Below are 23,706 nucleotides of genomic sequence, written 5' to 3'. Positions count from 1 at the left end.
TCGAGTGATGTTTGTCATTTACCGACATAAGTTGGTTAAAATTCCTGTTAACTAATGTTTTCATTCGGGGGTTAAATTTCGAAGAAAAGATTTAGTGCAATTCCACAAAACTTGCTTAAGATAAAACCGACCTCAGTTGGCTTTTGGTAATCACTTTACCCAACAGTTATGTGGTTCACTTGGAAATCGACTGTCTGTGAAAATGCTATCCAGATTTCTGAAAGCATAGATTTGATGGTGTAATGCAGATGTGTGAATTTGAAATCCAAACTGACATTGTGTGTGTGTGTGTGTGTGTGTGTGTGTGTGTGTGGGTGTGTGTGTGTGTGTGTGCGTGTGTGTAGTTTTTGTTTTTGTTTGTTTGTTTGTTTTTTCTAAGAGGATGCAAAATTGCCATTAATTTCTCCCCCATGCATAATATAAAACACATGTTGTGGAGAGTGAAAATGCTACTCTTGTTTTTCCATAGCTGGGAGTACAGTATGTGGGTGAGTTTATTATGGGCCGTTTGTGGATTACATTATACTCTACATACATACAGTAGATCTAGTAGGTTTGAGTAGGAGAGTGAATGGTAGGCATATTCTCTAAAACATCCCCTCACCTTTGTAACTACACTTCCAAAAAGAGCATGAACTGTGACAGAAGTCAAATCAAACATTAACATTTCATTCATATAGAGTTAATAGGTAATAATGATAATAATAATACAGTATACGTTTAATGTGCCAATTTCACATGACTAACGTGCTCAAGGCGCAGTAGGAAAAGTGAGTTATGAAGTACAAAAATCATTACACAAACATGCACATGAAAATGACACAATCATGATGATCTAAAATATATATATATATATATATATATATATATATATATATCATAATACCGGTATACTATTCTATGGTAAAAGATTGGAATAACAAGTAAAGAAGTATTTTGCTGGTTTTTCTTTTCTTTTTTTTTTTTAAAGAGCTCATCTTTCATACAGTTGACGACTTTACCGACACCAGAAAAAAAAAAATACTAGTCATTTTCTCATTAACATGAAACAAGATAAGATATCATTGCTTTGGATGCTGACTAATTTTGTAAAAAAAAAATAAAATAAAATAAAACAAGAACAAGGATAATGTGACATTCGCAGATCATAATTTGAGATATTGAGGTGTTGGATGTACACATTTTATGTACCACCTTCTCAGTATATATGGCAGTGGTCCGATGCAATAATTTCTGCGTGCATACCAATATCAGTAACACAAGGAATATTTTGCAGTTTCATTGAACAGTCTGTGTTGAAAGTATTCTTTTTTTTTTAAGCAAAAAGTTGAAAAGTTGAGATTCCAGTACTGATTGTCCAATAGTCTTCTTGCATGTTACGCATCCTTGATTTCCTTTATTGTTGGTTTCGTTTTGGAAAAGTGATTTTGTAAATTCTCAGATCCATGGGGAATGTATTCACAGTATACATGTGCATGATAATTATGTAAGTGATTACTAGTAAACTGCAGGTGCCCAAGGGCAACAATCTAATTTGCATATTACGCGCGGCAAACCGCTCCAGTGTGCACAGCGTGCCGCTGCGGCAGAGTTTAGCGGCAAACCACCGCCGCTGCCGCTGCCGCAAAACCGCTCCAATGTAGGGTTGTAGTAGTAGTAGTAGTAGTAGTAGTTTATTCTTTAAAAATCACACCCGTCACACGGACGGCCGGCCTAAAAAGGCCTATGAGTGATACATGTATACATCAAACATTATAAGTAATACAAAATATATAAATGAATCATGTAAGACATACAGACAATAAAAAATAATTTAACATAACAAGAGAGAGAATATGGTGGGCTAAATAATACATAAAAGAGATATTCAGCTGTGGGAATATAATAAATTGTTACGGCACGTTAAAATAAGGTTGGCAAAACTGGCTACTTGACAGCACAGTGACTTTGATGACATTAAAAAAAGGAATTGTTGGTAAATAGGTAACTGAGGGAAGGTGGGATCTCTTTCTGATATAATACTGAATAATTGTGATCTGAAATCATCGTATGCCGAACAAATCATAAAACAATGAAACTCATCTTCTACATCACCAGAATTACAGATTATACAAAATCTTTCATTGTGTGGGACATTTTTATAACGTCCGGTTTTAAGGGCAATAGGGGCACAACCAATTCTAAACAGAGCTAATGCTCGCCTGTTAGATCTATTCTGACACTGCATAACATAATTAGAAGTATTCATAGAATGTTTAAAATTACGATATGTTCTGAGTTTGTTTCTGGATTGGGGAACTCTCCTTTTATCATCAAACCGTGAACATTTCCACTTATTTTCAACAAATAATTTACATGCTTTGGATACGGTGCTCACCTGTATGTGTACTAACAATCTCAGCCAATGGTTCAACATGCATACACTGCAGTTTTGCAAATAATTGTTTAACCTTATAACACCAATTCTTAATACCATGATTTGCCAGGGACTTTGACCACAAGAAAATTTTTCCAGGGTAATGGTCACTAGTATACTTACTCAGGTTACACCAAAGCCTAGCAATTGATTGACACTGATAAAAAAAAGGGGGATCCCAACCCATATCACCCATAACTGCATCATTAGGGGTATATTTCCCCACTCCAAGGTAGAAACGACATGTTATATAAAAAACACTATTAATGGCTGAATATTCTTCTAAGCCCCAAATACCGCTTGCATATTGGGCAAAATCATAGCATCATACAACTTTTTATAGGTCATAAACAGAGAACCACCGATCAATTTAAATTTACTAATAACCACTCCGAGGGCTCTAGTTGCAGATTGAGCCAATATCTTGGTTCCTTTTTGTAAACTTAAAAATTCATCAAACCACAATCCAAGATATTTATAGGAGTCAACAATATCAAGCTTTTGACCATTACAATAAAATAAAGATGTGGTTTTTGCTTGGGCTTTTCTCCTGAAATGTACAATTTGAGTTTTTAAAGTATTAAATTCGATCCTCCACTTCTGAGCCCACAAACATATACAGTTGTACTATCAAGCTTCAACTGAAGGTCATTTTCATTGTCAGCAATTACCACAATGTCATCTGCATACATAAGCATATCAATGTTTGTATCTAACACCTGGATACCTCTGTTACACAGCCTCACACTATCAACTATATCATTAATGAAAATATTTAACAGGACTGGGGACAAAAGACAACCTTGTTTTACCCCTAGATCCACATTAAAAAAATCAGTAAGGTTACCATTCACATTTACAGTACATTTGGTATCTTGATAAAGAGCCTTTATGGAGTTATACAACTTGCCATGAACACCAATAGACCTCAGCTTGTACCATAACAAAATCCTATTAACAATAACATGATCAAATGCTTTTTTTGCATCAATAAAGCAAACAAAAGTATCTTTTTTACACAGCTTTCTGTTTTCAATTATAGAATAGAGGCTATATAAGTGCTCAAGACAACTCCTTTTCTTTCGAAACCCGTACTGTTCCTCATTAATAACACCTTCTTTTTCAAGGAAATTAATCAATCTTTCTTTTATGATATCACAACAAATCTTACAAATCACAGATATCAATGTAATACCTCTGTAACTTAAAGGTTCACATTCATCCATACCAGGTTTAAGAATTGGATGAATAATACCTTTTTGCCATATCTGTGGGGAAATACCATGTTCAAAACAAAAAGAGTATAAAGCATGCAGGAACTGAATAGAAACTTTATTTTTTACTACCTCAGCAATAAAACCATCTATTCCTGCTGCTTTATCTAATTTTGCTCTGTTTACTGCTGAAGTTACCTCTGATAATCCAATAGGATGATTCAGATCATCTCCCCGTGAATCAATTTCCTGAACATTTAATTCCAACTCCAATAATTTCTTTTTTATACCAAACAAAAAATCATTGTCAAAACCAGCATCATTATCAGTAAAAAGAGAGGAGAAATCATTTTGCCATTGTACTCAATACAATATCAAAATTCTCCGTTATTTCTCCATCACTATTGACTACCTCCACAGGAATTTTATAACACCTGTTACTTTCATCTGAGCCAATCTTCCCTATCTCCTTCCAAAAACTACTAGAGTCTTTATTAACCATTGCATCCAATGTATTAATTTTTCTATGCTGATATGCTCTTTTTGCTTGACGTACAGCTTTATCAAAATTTCTATGTACAGCTTTATAATCATCAAACTTCATCTTTCTACCATAAGCATTTTTACATTTCAACCATTCTTTTTGTTTACATTTCACTCTATTCCACAAGGATTGGAGATTTTCATCCCACCATGCTTTAGGAGTGTGAGGGAGACCTTTTACGGGTCTATTGGTTTTCTTTTTCCTACAATGCCTGTGTACTGCATTTTGCAGAACTTTTTCAAATTCACCATATACTTCATCCAAATGCTCTTGTGATGGTACACCATCTGCTAATCTTCTCAAAAGAGAATCTACTGCATTGTTACTTTCCTCATCACACATAAATCTATCATTTATATCATTTAAATGATACAGTTTAGACAGATTTTGAGGACTAGAATTAACAGGCTCTGTGCATTTGGCTCTATCACCTGAAGGATTTCTGTCGAGTGACCAGCATAGAATAGAATGGTCAGGAATTGAACCTAACACTGGAATAGAATGCTTGTCAATTAACTCTGCAATGAGCAGAACATAAAAATTGGAGTATAGGTTTAAATCATGGTAGGGTACTATACAGTAATCCACAACTGAACTTCCTTTATAAGACACACAAGTAAAATTATCATTTGTATATCTACCATTTAGGCAGCACAAATTTGACGAAACACAAAAATCCATTTCTTCCTTGAGAGTTTGTTTCAAAGTCAATAGTCTTTCTTTGTCTAATGCAATCTATGCCTTCGATAATATCTGATAAATCTCCATTTCTCGCATTAAAATCTCCACAGATTTGAATTTTACCACAATCTTTGTATTTGTATACTCCGGAAAGTAGCTTATCAAAAAATTCTTCACCATGTCCCCCTCTGCTTGAGTTTTCTGGGGGTAAGTAACAGACGCAACATATCCTTTCCTTGCTTGTCTTTCAACTGCAGCCATAATATCCCCTCATATGATTTCTCCAAACATTTAACCAAGCAATACTGAAGCATGCGACGATGTATCAAGCAGCCGACTCCTCCAGATCCTTTCCTTGCATTTTTGTGCAATTGTAACCGGTTTATGCCCAAACCAAATGTAGTTGCTAACTTGAATTGATTGACTTTCAAGAAGATGAGTTTCCACCAAACAAATAATATCAAAATCACACTTCGCTAAAATGGTTTTCCTCAATGAACATGAATCAGACCAACCACCAACATTCCAGCAGCCGATGTTTAACTGACAAGAGCCGTCGCTATCCTACGCTATCTCCTTGGTGGCTCCTTCCACTTCCGCTTGGGGGCCAGCGTTTGGCTTCTTGTATTCTACTCCGTCAATGAAAAGTTTGTCGTGCCGGAAGAACATTTTCTTTCCTGCTTTGAAGGCCTCAGAAGCTACAAATTTCAGTTGCTGCTTCGCTTTACGATCAGACAAGGTCTCATCCTGCTTGATGTACAACTGTGACTTTGCCTCACAAAGTTTGCCTTTGGCCCGTAGGATCCTATCTCTCACCTCGATTGAGCTGACTTTGAAGATGATAGGTCTGGCAGCCCCATCACTCCTTCTTTTTCCAACTCTGTGGGCTACTTCCACCTTTGCATCAATGCCTAGCTCGCCTTTCAAGACACTGTTGACTATTGCGGCAGGGATCGCTCCTTTTTCTCTGGACCATGGTTGCAGAGAAGCAGGTTACATCTGCGAGAGTGACGCTCTAGGTTGTTATTGACGACCTGCAGATTGTCAATTTTTTTTCATGCATGCAGACATGTTCTTTGTGAGAGCCTTTACTAATTTTTCTCAACTTCATCGCTTCTTGCTGCTTCGAAGTCAATCGAGTCTTTCAGCTCAGCTTGTGTAGTTTTAAGTTCCTGGATACACTGCTTCATTGATTCCTGGCCATCTAAATTGGATCTAAGTGCCTGTCTGACATATGATTTGAAGTCAGAATCGTCCGCTACATTGCCCGCGCTCATATGTCGTGGCTTTGCTTTATCCCAACTGCCGCCAGCGCCGCCGGCGGAGCGATCACGCAGCTCCACACTGGACCCGAATACTGGCTCCCACAGTAACACAAGACGCAATACGTCGGACTGGGCGAGCTGTTTTCACCGAAGACACGTTTGTGGCGCAACAACAACTCTAGTGAATTCGTCAGTTAATAGGGATTCATAAAAGTTACAGACTGAACAAACGAAAAATGACACCTTTTTTTACCGATATGTGAACACTCCCAAGATCGCACGGATGTCATCAACAGGAGAAATTCAGCAATTTGTCGGGGTAGAAAGAGCGAACAGGACACTATGCAAAGCCGCCATTGTACGCTCTTTGATGCTAAGTGCCATAGCACTGTGACTCCTCTCAGACTGGCGCCACCTTTTGGCCGGGAAAAGAGAGGAACGTATTTTTTTGATCGAAGTGAAATGGTTTTATCAGAGTGAAATGCTTTTATCAGAGTGAAATGGTTTTAGTGCAGTGAAATGGTTTCGTCAGAGTGATATGGTACGCCAAAGTGAAATGATTCTTTTTACGGAAAGAAGAAATGATTTATTTTTTTTCTTGAAAAGTGAAATGAATTTTTGTGAAAAGTCAAATGTTTTTGGTTAAAAAGTGAAATACATTTTGTGAAGAGTGAAATGAATTTTTATTTTAAAGTGAAATGTATTTTTGTGAAAAGTGAAATGTATTTTTATTTAAAAGTGAAATGCATTTTTGTGAAAAGTGAAATGAATTTTTATTTATAAGTGAAATGTATTTTTATTTAAAAGTGAAATGTATTTTTGTGAAAAGTGAAATGAATTTCTATCTAAAAGTGAAATGTATTTTTGTAAAAAGTGAAATAAATATTGGTGAGTGAAATGTATTTGTTAAAAGTGAAATGAATATTGGCTGGAGTGAAATGAATTTTGTATTGTTTCCCTAATGGCGTTCCATACCGCGCAGGTAGCCAAGCAGAGAGCATTGTATATCAGCCAATCACGGACTCCGGTACCCGAGCTCATTCAAAGCGCTTGATTTGGATTCGAAGCCGAGAGAGCAAGCAAGCCTAGCGCATCGCTCGCAGTCTGTGTTGCATGCTGTACGTAGCTAGTAGCTGTGTAAATGTGTACGTGTGTGTACATGCACTTTGTATCAACGCTGGAACGCTGACATTCGTGGTATTTATACATCCGCATATCTGTGCAAATTGCAGTGAGTTTGCATCAAGATGCCTTCAAAATTAGAAGACTATGAAATACTGTACTCAATTGGGAGTGGATCTTATGGGAAGTGCCGGAAAGTTCGCCGCAAACTCGACGGCAAGGTAAGTGGAAAGCTTTATCACCATGACAGGAAGTGCTATTGAGCTTTCGACGCCGGAACACAACAGCTGCCAGCCGCCACATAGCCACAGAATCGCCCGCACGCTACGGGGACCGAATGCTTGAAGAGTATGGCTCGCGCTCGCCGGCTCGGCCGCGGCCGCTGGCGCTGGTGAAAAGCACGGCTATCTATCTGGGAGATATGTCTTCTTCTTCTTCTGATTAAGTCTGCCTCCTTCAATAGACTGAAGATTCTTGCAGACTGGTGCTATTTACATTATAATACAATTTATTTACAGATATTTACAAGCACATAGAAAATTTGACGAAAATACTAGCCACTGTGATCAACCGTTAGACCGATCCTACAGATGGCGCTGAAACAATTTCTGACGACAGGGAATTCCAGTTCCTTACAGTTCTTGGGAAGAACGAATGGCGATGCGATTCAGTTCTCGAATATGGTACCTGATAGGAGTGAGGTTGCGAGGCTCTCGTTAACTGAGTAGCCTGTTTGATGATATAGTCCTGTGCTGAAAGAGGAGTGAGATTATTGTGTATTTTGTACATCATAATTAGCCTGTCATTTTCTCTGCGCTGTTCCAGAGTGGTCCAATTAAGTTCTTGTAGCATTTTGGTGACACTCGAGGTGTGTTATGGTAGCGATTTAAAGTGAATCGCGCAGCTCTTCTCTGGACCATTTCCACTTGGTGGATTAGGTTCTTGGTAGATGGGTCCCAAACTGTGGAAGCATACTCAACAATTGGTCGAACCAACGTTTTGTAAGCGGTGGCTTTAACATCAGAAGATTTTATGCGAAGATTGCGTTTTAGAAATGCAAGCACGTTATTGGCTTTATTGACAGTATTGTTGATGTGTTGGGTCCACTTCAAATCAGAAGTGATGGTTACACCCAAGTACTTCACGGATTCAACAGATTCAAGAGGGGCGTTATTTAGATGATACACGTGTTGCACCTTACTTCTTTTCCTGGATATTGTCAAAACCTTACACTTATCTGTGTTCAAATCCATCATCTATTTTTTCGCCCAGTCACCAATTTTGTTTAGGTCCTCTTGAAGATTTTGCGTATGATGTTGATTGTCGATGGTCATGTAAGAAATTGCATCATCGGCAAAAAGGCGAACCTTTGACGCGAGACCATCAGGCAAGTCATTGATGTAAAGTAGAAAGAGGCAAGGCCCAAGAACCGACCCCTGAGGCACTCCAGATCCTACCGCTACTGAAGAAGATTTAATACCATCCAAAACAACCCTTGACTTCTTCCATTGAGAAAACTTTGAATCCATTTCAGATTTTTCCCCCTGATACCGTAGTAGTCCAGTTTACGTAAAAGCCGCTCATGTCCAACCTTGTCAAAAGCTTTTGAAAAATCCATGACTATAACATCCGTTTGACGTCCTGCATCCAAATTCCTATGTAAATCGCTTGTGAAACCAAGTAATTGTTGTTCACATGACGTTCTTACGGAAGCCATATTGCAGGGGAAAAATGATGTTATTTTCGTCCCCGTGCTTCATAATTTTGCTGGCTAAAACGTGCTCCATTAGTTTACAGCAAATACATGTCAGCGAAATGGGGCGGTAGTTTACAGGAGTAGATCGATTGCCTTTCTTGTAGACTGGTACAACATTTGCTTCGCGCCAATCATTTGGTATTTCACTTAATTCATATGACAACCGGAATATATTGCAAAGAATTGGAGCCAGAATTTATGCCAGCTGCTTCAAGACTCGTGGAGTTATACCATCCGGTCCAGGGGCCTTACATGTCTTCAAACCACAAAGCAACTTCTCTATACCCTTTGATGTAAACAAAATATCCTCCATTTCTTCAAAGTCTGAGGTTTCCGGTAGTAAGTCATTCGGTATGGGAGTTTCCTTGGTGAAAACACTTTCGAACTGTTGGTTCAATGCTTCAGCTTTTGCAATTGGATAAGTGATCGTAATACGGTACCATCACTTTTCAGTTCTCTTATTCCTGTATTATCAGTTCTGTTGTGTTTGATGAAGCCCCAAAATCTCTTCATACTCTCAAATTCTGTGGTATCTTCATCGATAGAAAAAAGAGATTCCACATAATTCCAATAAGCCCTCCTTAGCTCCTGTTGCAGTGATTTCTTAACTGCTTTCAACTCTTCCTCCAATTGAAAAGGGACTACCCCGTGGTTTCTCAATTTCATGTTCCGACTTTTTTTGTTCAACCTATTTCTCCTTTTGATCAACCTTTTAATCTTGTTTGAAATCCAAGGTATGTCATTCTTTTTGGATGTCATCTTATGTGGAACAAACTCTGTCATTCCCTTCTCTATTCCATTCTTGAACATAACCCAAGCCTCATTCACTGAGCAAAAGTCAAGCTTATCTTCAATTTCCTTGCCTACACCTTGCATGAAATCAGCAAATTTCTCCCAATCCGCTTTGCTGTAGATGTTGATTTTCCTTCTTACTAGCTTCTGGCGAGTTGGACAACCAGCAATCGTGAGAATTGGGCAATCATGATCTGAAATGCCTGGTACAACTGAGACATCAGTGACTAACGTTGGATTATTTACTAGGAATAGATCAAGGACGTTTTCTTTCCTGGTTGTTTCTGTAACTACCTGCGTTAACCCATGGTCATCAAGCATAGAACCAAAAGCATGATGAAGCGCTGGGTGATGACATGCTTTCACCTATCTTGTTTCCCAATCCCATCCAGGTAGGTTAAAATCACCTCCTATGACTACCATATGATCGCGATTCAATTTACACAGGGATCGTTGAAGCTCTGCAAGACTCTCTTCGTCATTTTCATGAGGCCTGTAGTACGCAGCTATATGTAGAGTCTTAGATCCCGCCATATTTAATTTACACCAGAGAATTTCACAATCTGTTTCAAGTTCAATTTCTCTTGTAGCTAGAAGTTCTCTCTTAGTAGCAATAAATACTCCACCATGAGGGTCACTAGGTCTATCTCTTCTCTCGATATGATACTGATCAGTTGGGAATACCTCATTATTATTGACTGATGACGATAACCATGATTCAGTACCAATGACAACTTCTGGATCATGTATTTGCGTCAGGAGATGGAAAGACTGTTTTTTTGGCGCGAATACTTTGGCAGTTGACATTGAGGATCTTAATGGATCGGGAGATAGACGTGATAGATGGATGGGTGTGAAAGAGGTTGATGATTGATATTGGTGATTTAGGCACACTATTCATTGAGAGTATAACTCTCTTAGTGCCAGCTTTGCTTTTTGTTTATTTTCTGTGCTATTTTATCACAAGGTCTGCAGTGGCGGATCCAGAGGGGGGCTACGCCCCCCTTTAATTTTAGTTAAAAACAAAAGAAATAAAAAGAAAAAAAATGAAATGAAACCCGGAAGTGGCACCAAAAATATTAGTTGCGCCCCCCCCCCCCCCCCCCCCCCACCTTTACAGAATTCCTGGATCCGCCCCTGGTCTGGTTCTATAAACGGTTAGACATTTGATCTAGCTCAGTGCATGATTCATGAACGTAGTTCTACAATCATATCGTACGTAGAGTTTATGTGTGCTTGTGACTTGTGTAGTAACCCTTCTCAATCTGTAGACCAATTATGTAAGTAATGCAACTTACAAGGGATGATTGACATTCTTTATTCTTGAATGTTAAATTTGTTGTATTTCACTTTTTCCTTTTTTTTGTTTCAACTGACCTTTCTTCAGGTACTACAAGTACAAGTTTACAGTGTCAGTTGTATACAGTACTTGTATATGTTGTGCAAGTAACTTTTACTCATTTTCAAACTTTGACAGATTCTTGTTTCCAAGGAGATTGACTATGGCTCCATGAGTGAAGCGGAGAAGCAGATGCTGGTATCTGAAGTGAACTTGCTCCGGGAGCTGAAACATGAACGCATCGTCCGCTACTACGACAGAATCGTTGACCGATCCACCTCTACCATCTACATCATCATGGAATACTGTGAAGGCGGAGACTTGGGCAGCCTGATTTCAAAGTGCAAAAGAGATAGGTACATCAGAACAAGTGTACTAGTACTACAATTTCCACTATTGCAATTTTCATCAAGCTGCAGCATGTAGGTATCAAGATGTGTTTCTTTGGAATGCAACTTTCAGTTGAACCAACCTTTTTTCCATGCAAACAAATATAAGTTTAAAATTGCTATGTGCTGCTCAATTCACATCTGCAATACAGCTCCTTGCCTCACATAACTGATGATATGAACTTAGAAAAGAAATTCTTCAAGTAAGACTGTCAAGAGTTATTTTATTGTGTGTGTGCAAAATGGTTTGTACAATCTGTATATCTGTGAAAATCATCAAGCAATGTTCGATTTATATGACACACACAAAAAAAAATTTGGAATCAATGCAGTATATTTTGTATTTTGTTACCTTTCACCAAAATTTTTAGAAATCATTTGCTGATAAAAATCATCTGTACCTTGTGTTCATTACTTCCGAAGGGTCCTCTATAGAGGGACTATAGCTGGAAGTATTTGTAACTTGGGGTACAACGAGAGTGGACGGGATTGAAGTTTCCGTAATCACATATAATTGAATTAATTTTGGAGAGCAGATTTGAAGGTCGTGCTGCATTTGATGTTCACTGTACTCGTATAGACCCTATTTATTATAAATTTATTTTATTGGCATATGTCTGCACAGGAAACTTTTGGAAGAGAGCTTCATATGGAAGATCCTACAGCAGTTGACAGTTGCCCTGCAGGAGTGCCATCGGAGGGGCAAAGGTCGTGCCATCTTGCACCGCGACCTGAAGCCAGCCAACGTCTTTCTTGATGCCAATCATAATGTGAAACTGGGTGACTTTGGACTTGCACGGGTGCTTCACCATGACAACAGCTTTGCCAAGACCTTTGTTGGGACACCATACTACATGTCACCGGTTAGTGTTCTTCCTAGAGCTAAAAGGGCTTTAATGTGACTGCTGCAACTATGCATTAAATTCTCTTTAATTATTGAATTTGCTTTTTGATACAAGGGCTCATTTAATGTTCCGAAGTTTACACAAGAAAACCTTGAAGAATTCCTGCATTCACTTCTCTCCTTTCAAATACTGGTAATGCTGAATTTCTCCAATTTCAACTTCAAGAATGTCCAAAAATAACCCTGTTATATCCGGGGATGACAGCATACACATTGTCATACTAGTGTACTTAGAAAATGCAGCATGCATGTACCTATATGGGAAACAAGCAATGCCCAATGAGTTGAGTGACTTTAATCTGAAGAGTACTAATAACTAAGCTCAATGTAATCGCTTGAGTAATGCTGTCAAACTGTAGCACCTTTTAAGAAATTGTATGTGCTTCATGATAATAAGCAGGGCAGTAAGGGGCCATTCACAATTATCAACATTTTCACAAGCGTACAAACTGTACGCTGGGAGGGAGGGGGTCAACACCCGGCGTATGCTTTCCAATTTCGAAAAATGTCGACACAAACTGAAAAAAGGCAGGCCAAGCAAGAACTTAACACAGTGAAATTAATGCCAAAAAAAAATCAACATTTTTCTTCGCACACGTTAATGGGGGAGGAGGGGGGTCTTGAAAAGTGTATGGTTTGTACACTTGTGAAAATGTTGATAATTGTGAACAACCCCTAAGTTGTGTTGTGCTTAGGCCAACTGTCAGATGCTTGTTTGTGGGTTTCTTTTTATTTATTTATTTTTTTTTATTTTTTTTTTTTTTTTTGGGGGGGGGCTTGTTCTTCAAACATGCTTTGAAAATACATACATATGCATTTGGGGGATTCTGAGTTATTTTGATCAACGAACGACATGTAATGATTTACATTAAATAAAAGCAAAGAACTGCATGAGTTAAGTTGTTTGTTTAATGCTTCTAAATACATGTAGATGTGATATTGTTTCTACTCCTATTTCCCCTCTTCTCTTTTTTTTCAGGAGCAAATGAACAGACTGTCCTACAATGATAAATCTGACATTTGGTCTCTAGGATGTCTCATCTACGAGTTGAGCTCTCTGAGGTAATTTAGATTTTCAGCAATTACTGCATTGTTGCCGAAGAAAGCAAAAGTGAGCTTCATCTTTGTTGGCAGTTTATGCTGGTGCAACCAATAAATGTCAACAAAATGTTTTCTTTATGGATAGCATTTGACTTTGCTTCCTGATATAACTTTGACATGTTTTGCAGTAAGCAGTGGAATCACTGCTTTAATACTTTGGTTCCTCCACTTTCAGAAGCAAATATGTATGCTATAGTACACATAGTAGTAATGGGTCTAAGACTTCAAAGTGTAGATGCTGTAAATAATCAAATAATTTTGTTGGTGGCTAAAATGGAATGCCTTGCCTAGGTACAATGTACAGCTGTAGACTATTTATATCAGGATGTTGTATGTAGAAGTAATGGAAGATATTTCAGGATACATTTGTCTTTCTCTGGTAGACATGCCAAGATAATTTAGGCTGAATATAGACACATCTGCCTTTGAGCTGATTTTCCATTGCAATGAATATGAGCCACTTTTGTGGTTACAGATGTAAAGATGTGCACGGTATGAATGTAAAACGTGGCAGATTTTGAGAATGTATTGTTTCGTAGTCATGTGTGATGATGTTTTTCATACAGTCTTTTCTTCAGTTGGTAGGGAGTCAATTTAAGTCATACTTTTTGAATGAAGTAAGCTTTGTTCATGGTTCATTGTAAAAATATTCAGTTTTATGTGCATCTGTTTACATTTCCAGTCCTCCATTCACTGCTGCCAATCAGGCAGCACTCGCTGTGAAGATCAAAGATGGTCGCTTCAGAAGACTACCTGCAGAGTTTTCAGATGAGCTAAATGACATAGTCAGCAGCATGCTAAGAGTGAAGGTACCACCAAATTGCCACTTTAAATTTGTGCAAAGATCTGTTTGAGGAGGTTGATTTTAGCAGCACATGTTGTGTTAACACAAGGTCAAAGTGTCATAATTGATTATATGGATAACATATAAAGACCACATTTACTATGAAATGCTGTAATCTTGCCTGTTTCTATTTTTATTCATTTTTTAGAGAAAAGTTTGTCTTTTTAAATGTTTTCACCACATTTTGAAGGCAAATTTACATTTGATTCTGTATGAAAATAAATCTACTGATTCATATGAAAAAACCTCAAGCATATAGTAGTTAAGAATGCTGAACTTAAATGAGATAAAACTTTGAAAAACAAAAACAAAAAAACAAAGATAGTGTTAAGTCCATATGAGAATTATGTTGTCAGTATTTTCATACCTGTTTTAACTGAAATCATGGAGATCTACAATCACTGTTTTCCCTTTAACAGCCCACTCTACGGCCATCAATAGATGAGCTGCTAGCACATCCAAGGCTCGCACCCCGTGCCGCTTCCCCAACTGTCACCACGGAAACGCCGACCAATCCAGAGCAGGATGCCCTACGGAGGAGAGAGGAGAGTCTCCGCAGACAGGAGGAGGCCCTACGCGCCAGAGAGCGGAAAATGGACGAACGGGAAAGGAAGCTGAACGAGAGGGAGCGCGACTTGGACCTGCGGGAAAGGGGCGTGTCTGTCAAGGAGCGTCTAGCCAATGAAAAGCTTTCAAGGTATCTAACACAGTTTGCATTAACGAGTGCCCTCTCATCCCATATGCTTTGTTAGTATTCAAACCTGACAAAGAACATTTATCAATCCTCTCTGATTGAAAAGTCACAAAGAATGGAAGTATAGAGACAGGGCTTTACATAATTTTTCTTTTTCATTTGTAGTCAGGTTCAAAGATGAATGTCCCATGCATGATCATAGTGAGGGACTTTTAAAGAGTCCAGAAAAGACAATGCATGCAACGGTACAGCCTGAAATATTTGCCTATGTAACTGGCATATTATAATACTATTGCTAATAGCTTGTTATGATGCCTAGAACATTTGCCTGCAGTGTCATGAAGCCTCAAGTGGAAGGGACCACAGGACTGAGGGTTTCAGAACTCACTTCTGAATACTTTGATAGATAGCTAGCAAGAATTTTACTCAAGCTGAATGGAGATGAAATGTTGTCTTTGAATGAACTGGTAACCTTTGTGATTGCTTTCACAAGTCTGGGTAACAAATGTGAAAATGCTTTTCAGATTTTCAGCAAAGCATGTGGATGTGGATCTCCTTCTCCGGAGACAGGATGTGGTCATTCACCCTTTGAAAGTAAATGCTTACCAGTCAACAGTGTGAATGCGTGCAGGGTTCATTGAAGTTTCCCATGGCTTTTATTGTGTCTTGTAAGGTCTGCAACAAGCATATCCAGGTTTCGCAGAACAATATAGGCAGGGGACAAAGGAGGGGTGGTAAAGAGGATTAAAGGCTGCCTCCAAGAACAACAGTCCAGGGTTCACTGATCAAAGGAAGTTCATTGGCCATGTCTAGAAAGAGGATGAAACAATAAGCTTTGTCAGCCATAAAAGCACCATTGCCTTGTGTTGGATGGTGAAAGCAGCCACTGGAGGAGACCAAAACTATTTTACAATACCATTCACTCCTCAAGCTAAACCATTTTAGGGAATCCAAGCTCTGTATTAGTAACTAAGGTTGAAGATTCTTGGTGACATTCACTAATTATACAGTGCTTGTATTTCAATTGTTATTGGATGCCTTTTTTAGTCTGATTTCTAAAGATGAAACTGCTCGCAGAAAGACAATGCTGCATACATGATACCATATTGTACCATACCTCTGTGTACATGTCTGTATGTTTACTAACGCCTTGTGTTTATCAACCCCGTTTGACTGTGTAGGGCTGAGGAGCTATTGCAGTGCAGGAATCCAAAGCCCAGCCGAGTGACTGAGCTGCGCAGCCAAAAAGGTAGGATCTCGCCCAGTCTCGAACAGCAAAATGAGTTTCCATTTGTGTGTGCAAGGTACATAATGAATGTGCCAGGTAGGCAACCCTGCCTCCCGTATTGATTGCCAAAGCCCTCCTCCACGAAGTATGAGGGTCTGAAGAGACCAGTGCCAGATGGAATGTCCACTGTCCCACTATGGAGCTACCTGTAGCTCCGTGGTCCCACTGTTGGGTCAGTGTGTCATCATAGTATATGTACCCGAAGAATGTTATGGTGTCAAGCTCGCAGCAATATCGGCTCTGCAGTGATTATGGACTTGCTGAAACAGAAGATCTGCATGTAATACTTTTGTGACAGTTACTTTAACGACTGGACAGCATTGACTCCAGCATGAAGTTTACTTGTTGATGTCGAGTGTGCTGCTTAAATGTTTGTATGTTGTAGGTGTGTTTTGCAAGGGCAATACAGTATGTGTGTAAGAGAAACAAAGAAAATACAGTTGTATTGATGTTGTAGAATTGTACCTTTATACATACATGTACGTGTATCTGCTGTAGCACTGTGTTTGTGGTTCTAAAGTTTTTATTCATTAAAGTGACGGACGTCTATTACTTTTGAGTTACTCACCCAATTTTTCGAAGCAAACAAAGGCAACTTGGCCATTTATTATCATTTACAAAATTTACACAATTTACAGCAAGGACAGACATTCTAAAAATAGGGAAGTGCGAAGGCACATAGAACTTTTGTTTCTTCATGGACTGATCACAAAGGGACTCACAAAGTAACAATTTATATTGATTATTTCTAGTAGTCAGTTGATATGCGTTTGGAACGTTGGTCGAAGACATAAATTTCATTGCTGTTCGGCTGAAGAATGATCGTTAAAACCAGAAAACGTCGATCTAACTTGAACGAAAACTCGAATTTCCAAGTGTAATTGCAGCGAATTTTCCAAGCACAGAAATTCGCGTGTAAGCAAGATGGCGGCGACTAACAAATTGAGTGGCGCGCGCACTAGCGGGATCTCATATATGACGTAATTTCTCACGAAATTATGATATAAAATGTTTTATGTAATTAAGCCTTTAGGTACTAGTATCATGGAAGTGTGTGTGAGAGAGAAATATGTTTGCATTTAAAGTGCAAATTAAAGTGTTTGCATTTAAAGAAAGGGTTAGTGTTCAACCGTGTGGAAGACCTTGTCAACTCTTGTGTTCGTGAGGCCCTTCTAGTCCAGGCGCAGCGACCCAGAAAAAATGACTTCGTTCAACCCACCCCGCAGAAAAGGTTTGACTGCATGGGGTGGTCGGTTGGACCCTCTGGAACACCCCTAGGTAGTATGTGATATCAAATTGTGGTATCAATGAAATTTTACAGGCCATGTTAGTTGCGACATGACCATATTCTTCGAGGAAGCGTCTGCGCACACTAAGACTACTACACGTACCACTAGCACTGCTTCAGGCGCCAATGCCAGTGGTGCGTGTTATAGTCTTAGCGTACAAAGACTTTTTCCGCGACAAACATCGGTTTTTGCCTGCAAACTAACTTTCCACTCTAAGCTGGAGTCGGTGTAGTGTAGTTTCCAGACGTTTTTATTTCGTCTTTATTTCTCCGAGTTGAAGCAAGCCAAGTGAGAGTGCATACCCAGCGATTGTGACGCCCGAACCGTTTTTTGTGGCAATCATTGAGCATGCACCCTCACTCGGCTTAGCGCAATACAGCAGGCTTCTGCACAATACACAAGCTGTAACTCAGAGAAATAAAGGCGAAATAAAAACAGCTAGAAACTAAGACTAGGGTCGGTAACGCTTGTCGCTATTGGGGCACTGAAAATGACAAAATTATCACAGTTTTTGCATTTATTTTACGAAGGATTCATCGAAACGCCTTAAAACTATATATGTGCATGTTGCTAGAGATGTCAGCAATACAATGGGATACATTGTAAGGTATAATATTGTGCATGGTTACCATGGTAACCGGATGCCTACAGGTGATTGGTAACTCCCAAAAATATCTGGAATTTAGACAGGTTTGTTTCTTTTGCCTTTCGTGCACATCACTCATTGTAGATGAGTTCTACACTGTAAAATTAGTCTGGATAAACAGGGAAAAGACGCCCAAGATTTTTCCCTCATTCTCTCCTCAGCATTAATTCATTACTGCACGTTTTGAATAAAATTTACATATCATGATATTTCATTTTATTCTATATATCTATATATATATATATATTACAATAGTTAACGAACACAAAAGTACACTTAATTCTTTGATGGATAATCCAGCGCACGTGTATATTCCTTCTTTAGAAAGGAATTTATCGGTATTCTTGAATAAACTTCCTTTAAGAACATAAACAATCAATTGCTTTCCTCTGCTCTTTTCCAGGATTGTTTTGAATAACCATCGCTCTGTAAATACTCGAAAGAGCTACTATAGAATATTGGCTTTGCTTTCTGTATTCATCTTATTTTTAAGGGAAATTTGTGTCCATACATTATTAAAAACTATATACATTTGCCTATGCTTTGAAGTCAAATTTGTGTTGAAAGTACGACGGATGCAACTTTTTCATGTATTTTACTATTCGAAAATGATATCTTTCTTTCAATGGCCGTTTATTATGCCTTTGCTTGCAAATTTTGCTGTAACTTGAGAATGCTTCAAAATATTCTTCACATATACCTGATGTCGTACACTTTATGCAGAAGGAAGGACATGCTTATTGAGCTTTTTGAAATTATGGGCTTTAGTTTTCGAGTTATTGACAACTAAATTCTGATTGGATAATACTGGTTGCCATGGCAACAGGGAAAACTTTTTTAACGAAAATCAATAAAAAATTGTGTTTTTTTTTTATTGCATCTATAAGATTAAAAAAAAAAAAAACAATGTTTGCAGCAGCAGGAGGAATTTTTGGGGTTACCAGTCGCCTTTAGGCATCCGGTTACCATGGTAACCATGCACAATATTATAACTTACAACGAATCCCACTGTATAGATGACATCTCTAGCAACATATACATATATAGTTTTATGCAGTTTTGATGAATTCTTCATGAAATAAATGCAAAAACTGTGTGAGTTTGTCGTTTTCAGTGCCCCAAATAGCGACAAGCGTTTACCGACCCTAGTCTTAATTTCTAGCAGTTTTTTCGTCTTTATTTCTCTGAGTTGCAGTTTGTGTATTATGCAGAAGCCCGCTGTACATATTGCGCTAAGTGGAGTGAGAGCACACACCCAGTGATTGCGATTCGGTCGTCACAATCACCGGGTATGCGCTCTCACTCGGCTTGCTTGAACTCTTGAAATAAAGACGAAATAAAAACGGCTAGAAACTACACTACACCGAACCCAGCTTGGCGTGAAAAGTTAGTGTGCTGGCAAAACCCTTGTTTATCGAAGAAAAAGTATATGCGCGCTAAGACTACTACACGCAGCACTGGCACTGGCGCCTGTAGCAGTGCTGGTGGTGCGTGTAATAGTCTTGGCGTGAGCAGACTCTTTTACGTTTGTTCCAACAAATCATGATGAAAAGTGGCCAGTAAAATTCTACTGACACCACAATTTGGAACCACATACTACCTGGGGATGTTCATAGAGGTCCCATCTACCACCCAGTCTGGTCAAACTTTTTCTGCGGGGTGGGTTGAACGAACTCCTTAATTAAGCCTCTTACAGGAATTAGCGCCTTGACTATTCAATACATTTTGACTCTGATGAGATGGCAAGTGTTTCTACTCATGTACAATGCATAAGATCAACTGAAAGGAAGCCTTCTCTTGAATTAAAACAGATTCATATATCTTTTCCTCTGGTTTTTTTTTTTTTTTTTTTTGGGGGGGGGGGGAGGGGGAGTGCCATCTGTCTGGTCAGATAGGACTGAAAGTACTGTATGGATGGATGGATGGATGGATGGACTCATAGTCATGTGGGCCATTGAATGAATGACTCAGTGCATATCTTATTATTACAGGGTTTTACCAGATGTGATGACTTGATGCACTAGTAATTCACTGGTTTGCAATCATGTTGTATAGTTAACATTACCATTGCTTGATATGAATATTGATATGGATACATGGAGATCAAGAAATGACAGCATGATTATACATGTACTGGGAAATGCTTCTTCCTTTTCCCCATTCTTTGTGCATGAGAATATTTGACATCCAAAAGAATCTGATTGCCAAAGACACTCTACCCATGTAAGCAATAGATGTAATACATCACAAGCAACTCTAGTATTAAGTCGCAGCATTTTGAATGTAGGGGAAAGAATTAATTGAAATGTGCCTCGTGTGTAGTTTTATTTGTGTCTACTGTAAAAGTGGATATTTTCGCGCTTGGCCGGGTAAGAAGAGTTTCGCGTGTTTTTAATTCCGCGGAATCAAGACAAAACATACAGGAACATATGGCAAGCAAAAATATTCGCGTGCTTTTATTTTCGCTTTAGTTTCTGGTTGCGCGAAATGCGCGAAAAATTCCACTTTTACAGTAATCTGTAAACAGCGATACCTGTATTGTATATTTTGTTCAGTGTTTGTTTTCTTTCTTTTTTTTCTTGGCAATATCATGTACACATAGCATTGCAATTGCACTAAATACATAATTATTTGTACCGGGTACTTCAAATGGATTAAAAAGAGAAAGTGGAAGAAATTATATGGTTGCCTGTAATGCACTCTTGTGGGTGTGTGGATCCCTGTCAGTAGTCAGCTTACTGAAATGCCGGCAATTACATTACAAAATGCGGGTGCACTCCCGTAATGACGAACACATTTATTACAAAATTCCGGTTACGACTAAGTAAAAATTCAGGCCGCAGCGTAATCCACTCTATGTATTTTAATTGTTTATTTCGATATATCGAAAGAGACTTTGTTTTAACGGGAGTCTACTGTAGCAAAATGTTGACAGGAGATTATGTAAGGAGAGTCAAAGAAGCAGGGAATATTGTGAATTGTTCTGTGAGTGATGTTGGGAATGTACATGTAATTGTGAAGTGCCAATCCTTTACCCAGTGTACTTCATGTTTTATTTATTACTGATGCATGATGCACAAAGTATGGTACTGTACATCAAACACAACATGTACAGTGTATTTCAAACCAATTACATTGCACATACAATACATGTACACACACACAAATCAAAATAGCAATGTGATTGGTTGACAAGTACATGTCAGGGTACATGTAACAAACCACAGATTGTAAGTTGGATTACATCAGCACAGCCCACACAAATTTCTATTGAAGAAAGTTTGGTGTGTGTGTGTGTGTGTGTGTGTGTTGGGTTTTTTTCCCCACAAAAAAAAATAGAAGTGCAGATTCTGCATAAAGTGGATGATTAACACTTACCGAAGGATTACTTACTTTTATCAATAAATTTTGCTGTAGACTTGCATCAATACACATGTACTTTACTGCAACTTGATACTTTGTGCCTTCTTTCTGCATTGTGTGTGTGTGTGTGTGTGTCTTGCAACTCTTTGTTCATAAATTCAAAAAGGCTATCCAAAGCATACAACTGTACATGTACATAACTGCATACTTTGTACAGGTATGTACATAGGTACAGTGGACTCTGTTTTTAGGAATACTGTAAATGTACAAGTACAGTACTTACAAGGCAATTTCAGATTATAACAAGTGTCTGATCATTCCCATAGTTCAAAATGTTTTTATTTCATTATTTTTCAAGATTTGATTCACCATAAAACGAAATGTGGTTTGACAAAGTGACTTTGAATTATGGTCCCAAACAGATTGTTATTACATGTATTAGAGTCTACTGTACTTCCCTTGTGTAACCCCAAAACTTTGGTTACAGAACTATTTCAAGGTGATTGAGACCTGCATGTGATTGCCAATACACTGTATAAACAAAAAAGAAATTGTGCCAGGTAAAATGCAGGGTGTCCTGCGGAAAGATTACCTTAATCCGTTTCCTTCTGCCTGTCTCCCATTTGTGTGTTTAGACTTCGTCGACGACATTCATCCAACCAACCTGAAAGCCAAGAAGAAGGTCCACTTTGTGACTGGAAAGGAAAACCAGCCCCCATCCAACAACCGGGATGAAGTCATCATCACCACCTCCGACAACACCAGGGTGACGGAGCTGAAGGAGCGCCTCAATCAGGCAAAGCTGAGGAGCATCGCCCTCCGCAACGCAGAGATGGCATCAAAACTCAAGAGCAAACAACTCCTCTCCATGATGCGGTGAGGGTACATCCACATCATTGATGCCCTCTGGAGAGAACAGGCTGAGGGAGCTGCAATGTACAAACTGTTACTTGATTGAAGAGCATCTGGAGAATGCCGTCGGCATGGCAACTCATCTTCCAAAGTTTTGATATGGTGTGATAACTGATTGCTGCAAAAGCTTGCAGTCATAAGTTTCTGGCCAAAAATTAGCAACAAGAAGTGAGGGTTACAGTCAACAAATATACTGTACATTGTATTGGTACCCCCCCCCCCCCCCTTTCAATTAAAAAAAAAAAGGAAAAAAATAATTATTTTGACACTACAATGTACTGTATTTGTTTGACATTCTGTGAGGCAGTAGCTGCCTGTTGGCAATTGGGTGCTATTACATGTATTTGTAATACAAATGTACAGTATTATTGATGTTATTTGAATATCCACTACATGGTAGGTTGAGGGTTGGATCTTTTTTCTTCCACTTTTTTAACCTTTCTTCAGAACAGGAAGCTTTAGTACTGATCAGTGAAATAATTGTTGCCATTGTTGTAGTGCAATGACATGGCTAGGATTAACATGTGTTTTCTTATGTTAATAATGGCAGAAAATTTTTACCATTAGATGTTTGTCAAAATTAGTATGTATCATGTTTATGATGCTAATTTTAACATGAATTATGCAAATGTGCAATGGATTAACTTCCATATATGCCAAACCTAATTGTGCATAACATACATCAAAGAGGTGTCTTTTAATATACAACTGTATAGTATACCTAATATGTATATGTACCGGTATACATGACCAACAAACCAATTCAAACTTTTACCTTATGATACAATTAGGTTCATTTTGACATATAAATTATGATGCAGTATTAGTGGATTGCAGTGAGATAGAACTTGATGGACTAGCAGAATATCATGAAATCCAGTACAGGAGAACCTTGTTGTAATGAGGTCCTAAAACCCATGGTTACCTTGTTATACAGTCTATCAGGTTTCTTACTATGTGTACTGTATGTACAGTATAAAGAAAAATGTAAAGAAAATTCAACATATTTTCACTTTTTTCGCATAATAAAAGAGCACTTGACTTGCCTCTTTCTAAAGGCAGGGGGAATAATATTACCCATAACATTTGTCGGTAACGAGTCGGGGGAATGTGTACTTTTTTGAAAAGATGAAATTTTGTGAAATTC

At 38.4% G+C, this 23,706-nt stretch overlaps 1 protein-coding gene across 1 annotated transcript; it reads left to right on the top strand.

Annotated features, from left to right (window-relative positions):
* Window positions 1-7,367: 7,367 nt before the first annotated feature.
* On the top strand, window positions 7,368-22,604 carry LOC139718181 (serine/threonine-protein kinase Nek2-like). The gene is made up of 8 exons (XM_071629660.1): window positions 7,368-7,463; window positions 11,268-11,485; window positions 12,144-12,381; window positions 13,402-13,484; window positions 14,206-14,332; window positions 14,787-15,064; window positions 16,243-16,310; window positions 22,283-22,604. The coding sequence occupies exons 1-8, from the start codon at window positions 7,368-7,370 to the stop codon at window positions 22,525-22,527; spliced, it is 1,353 nt and encodes a 450-aa protein (XP_071485761.1). The 3' UTR covers window positions 22,528-22,604.
* The last annotated feature ends 1,102 nt before the right edge of the window (window positions 22,605-23,706 follow it).

This window comes from Diadema antillarum, unplaced genomic scaffold, assembly GCF_040938485.1.
Source record: "Diadema antillarum isolate AM-2024a unplaced genomic scaffold, OU_Dant_1.0 scf00000091, whole genome shotgun sequence".
Taxonomy (NCBI): domain Eukaryota; kingdom Metazoa; phylum Echinodermata; class Echinoidea; order Diadematoida; family Diadematidae; genus Diadema; species Diadema antillarum.
This window is presented reverse-complemented; position numbering and strand designations above follow the sequence as displayed.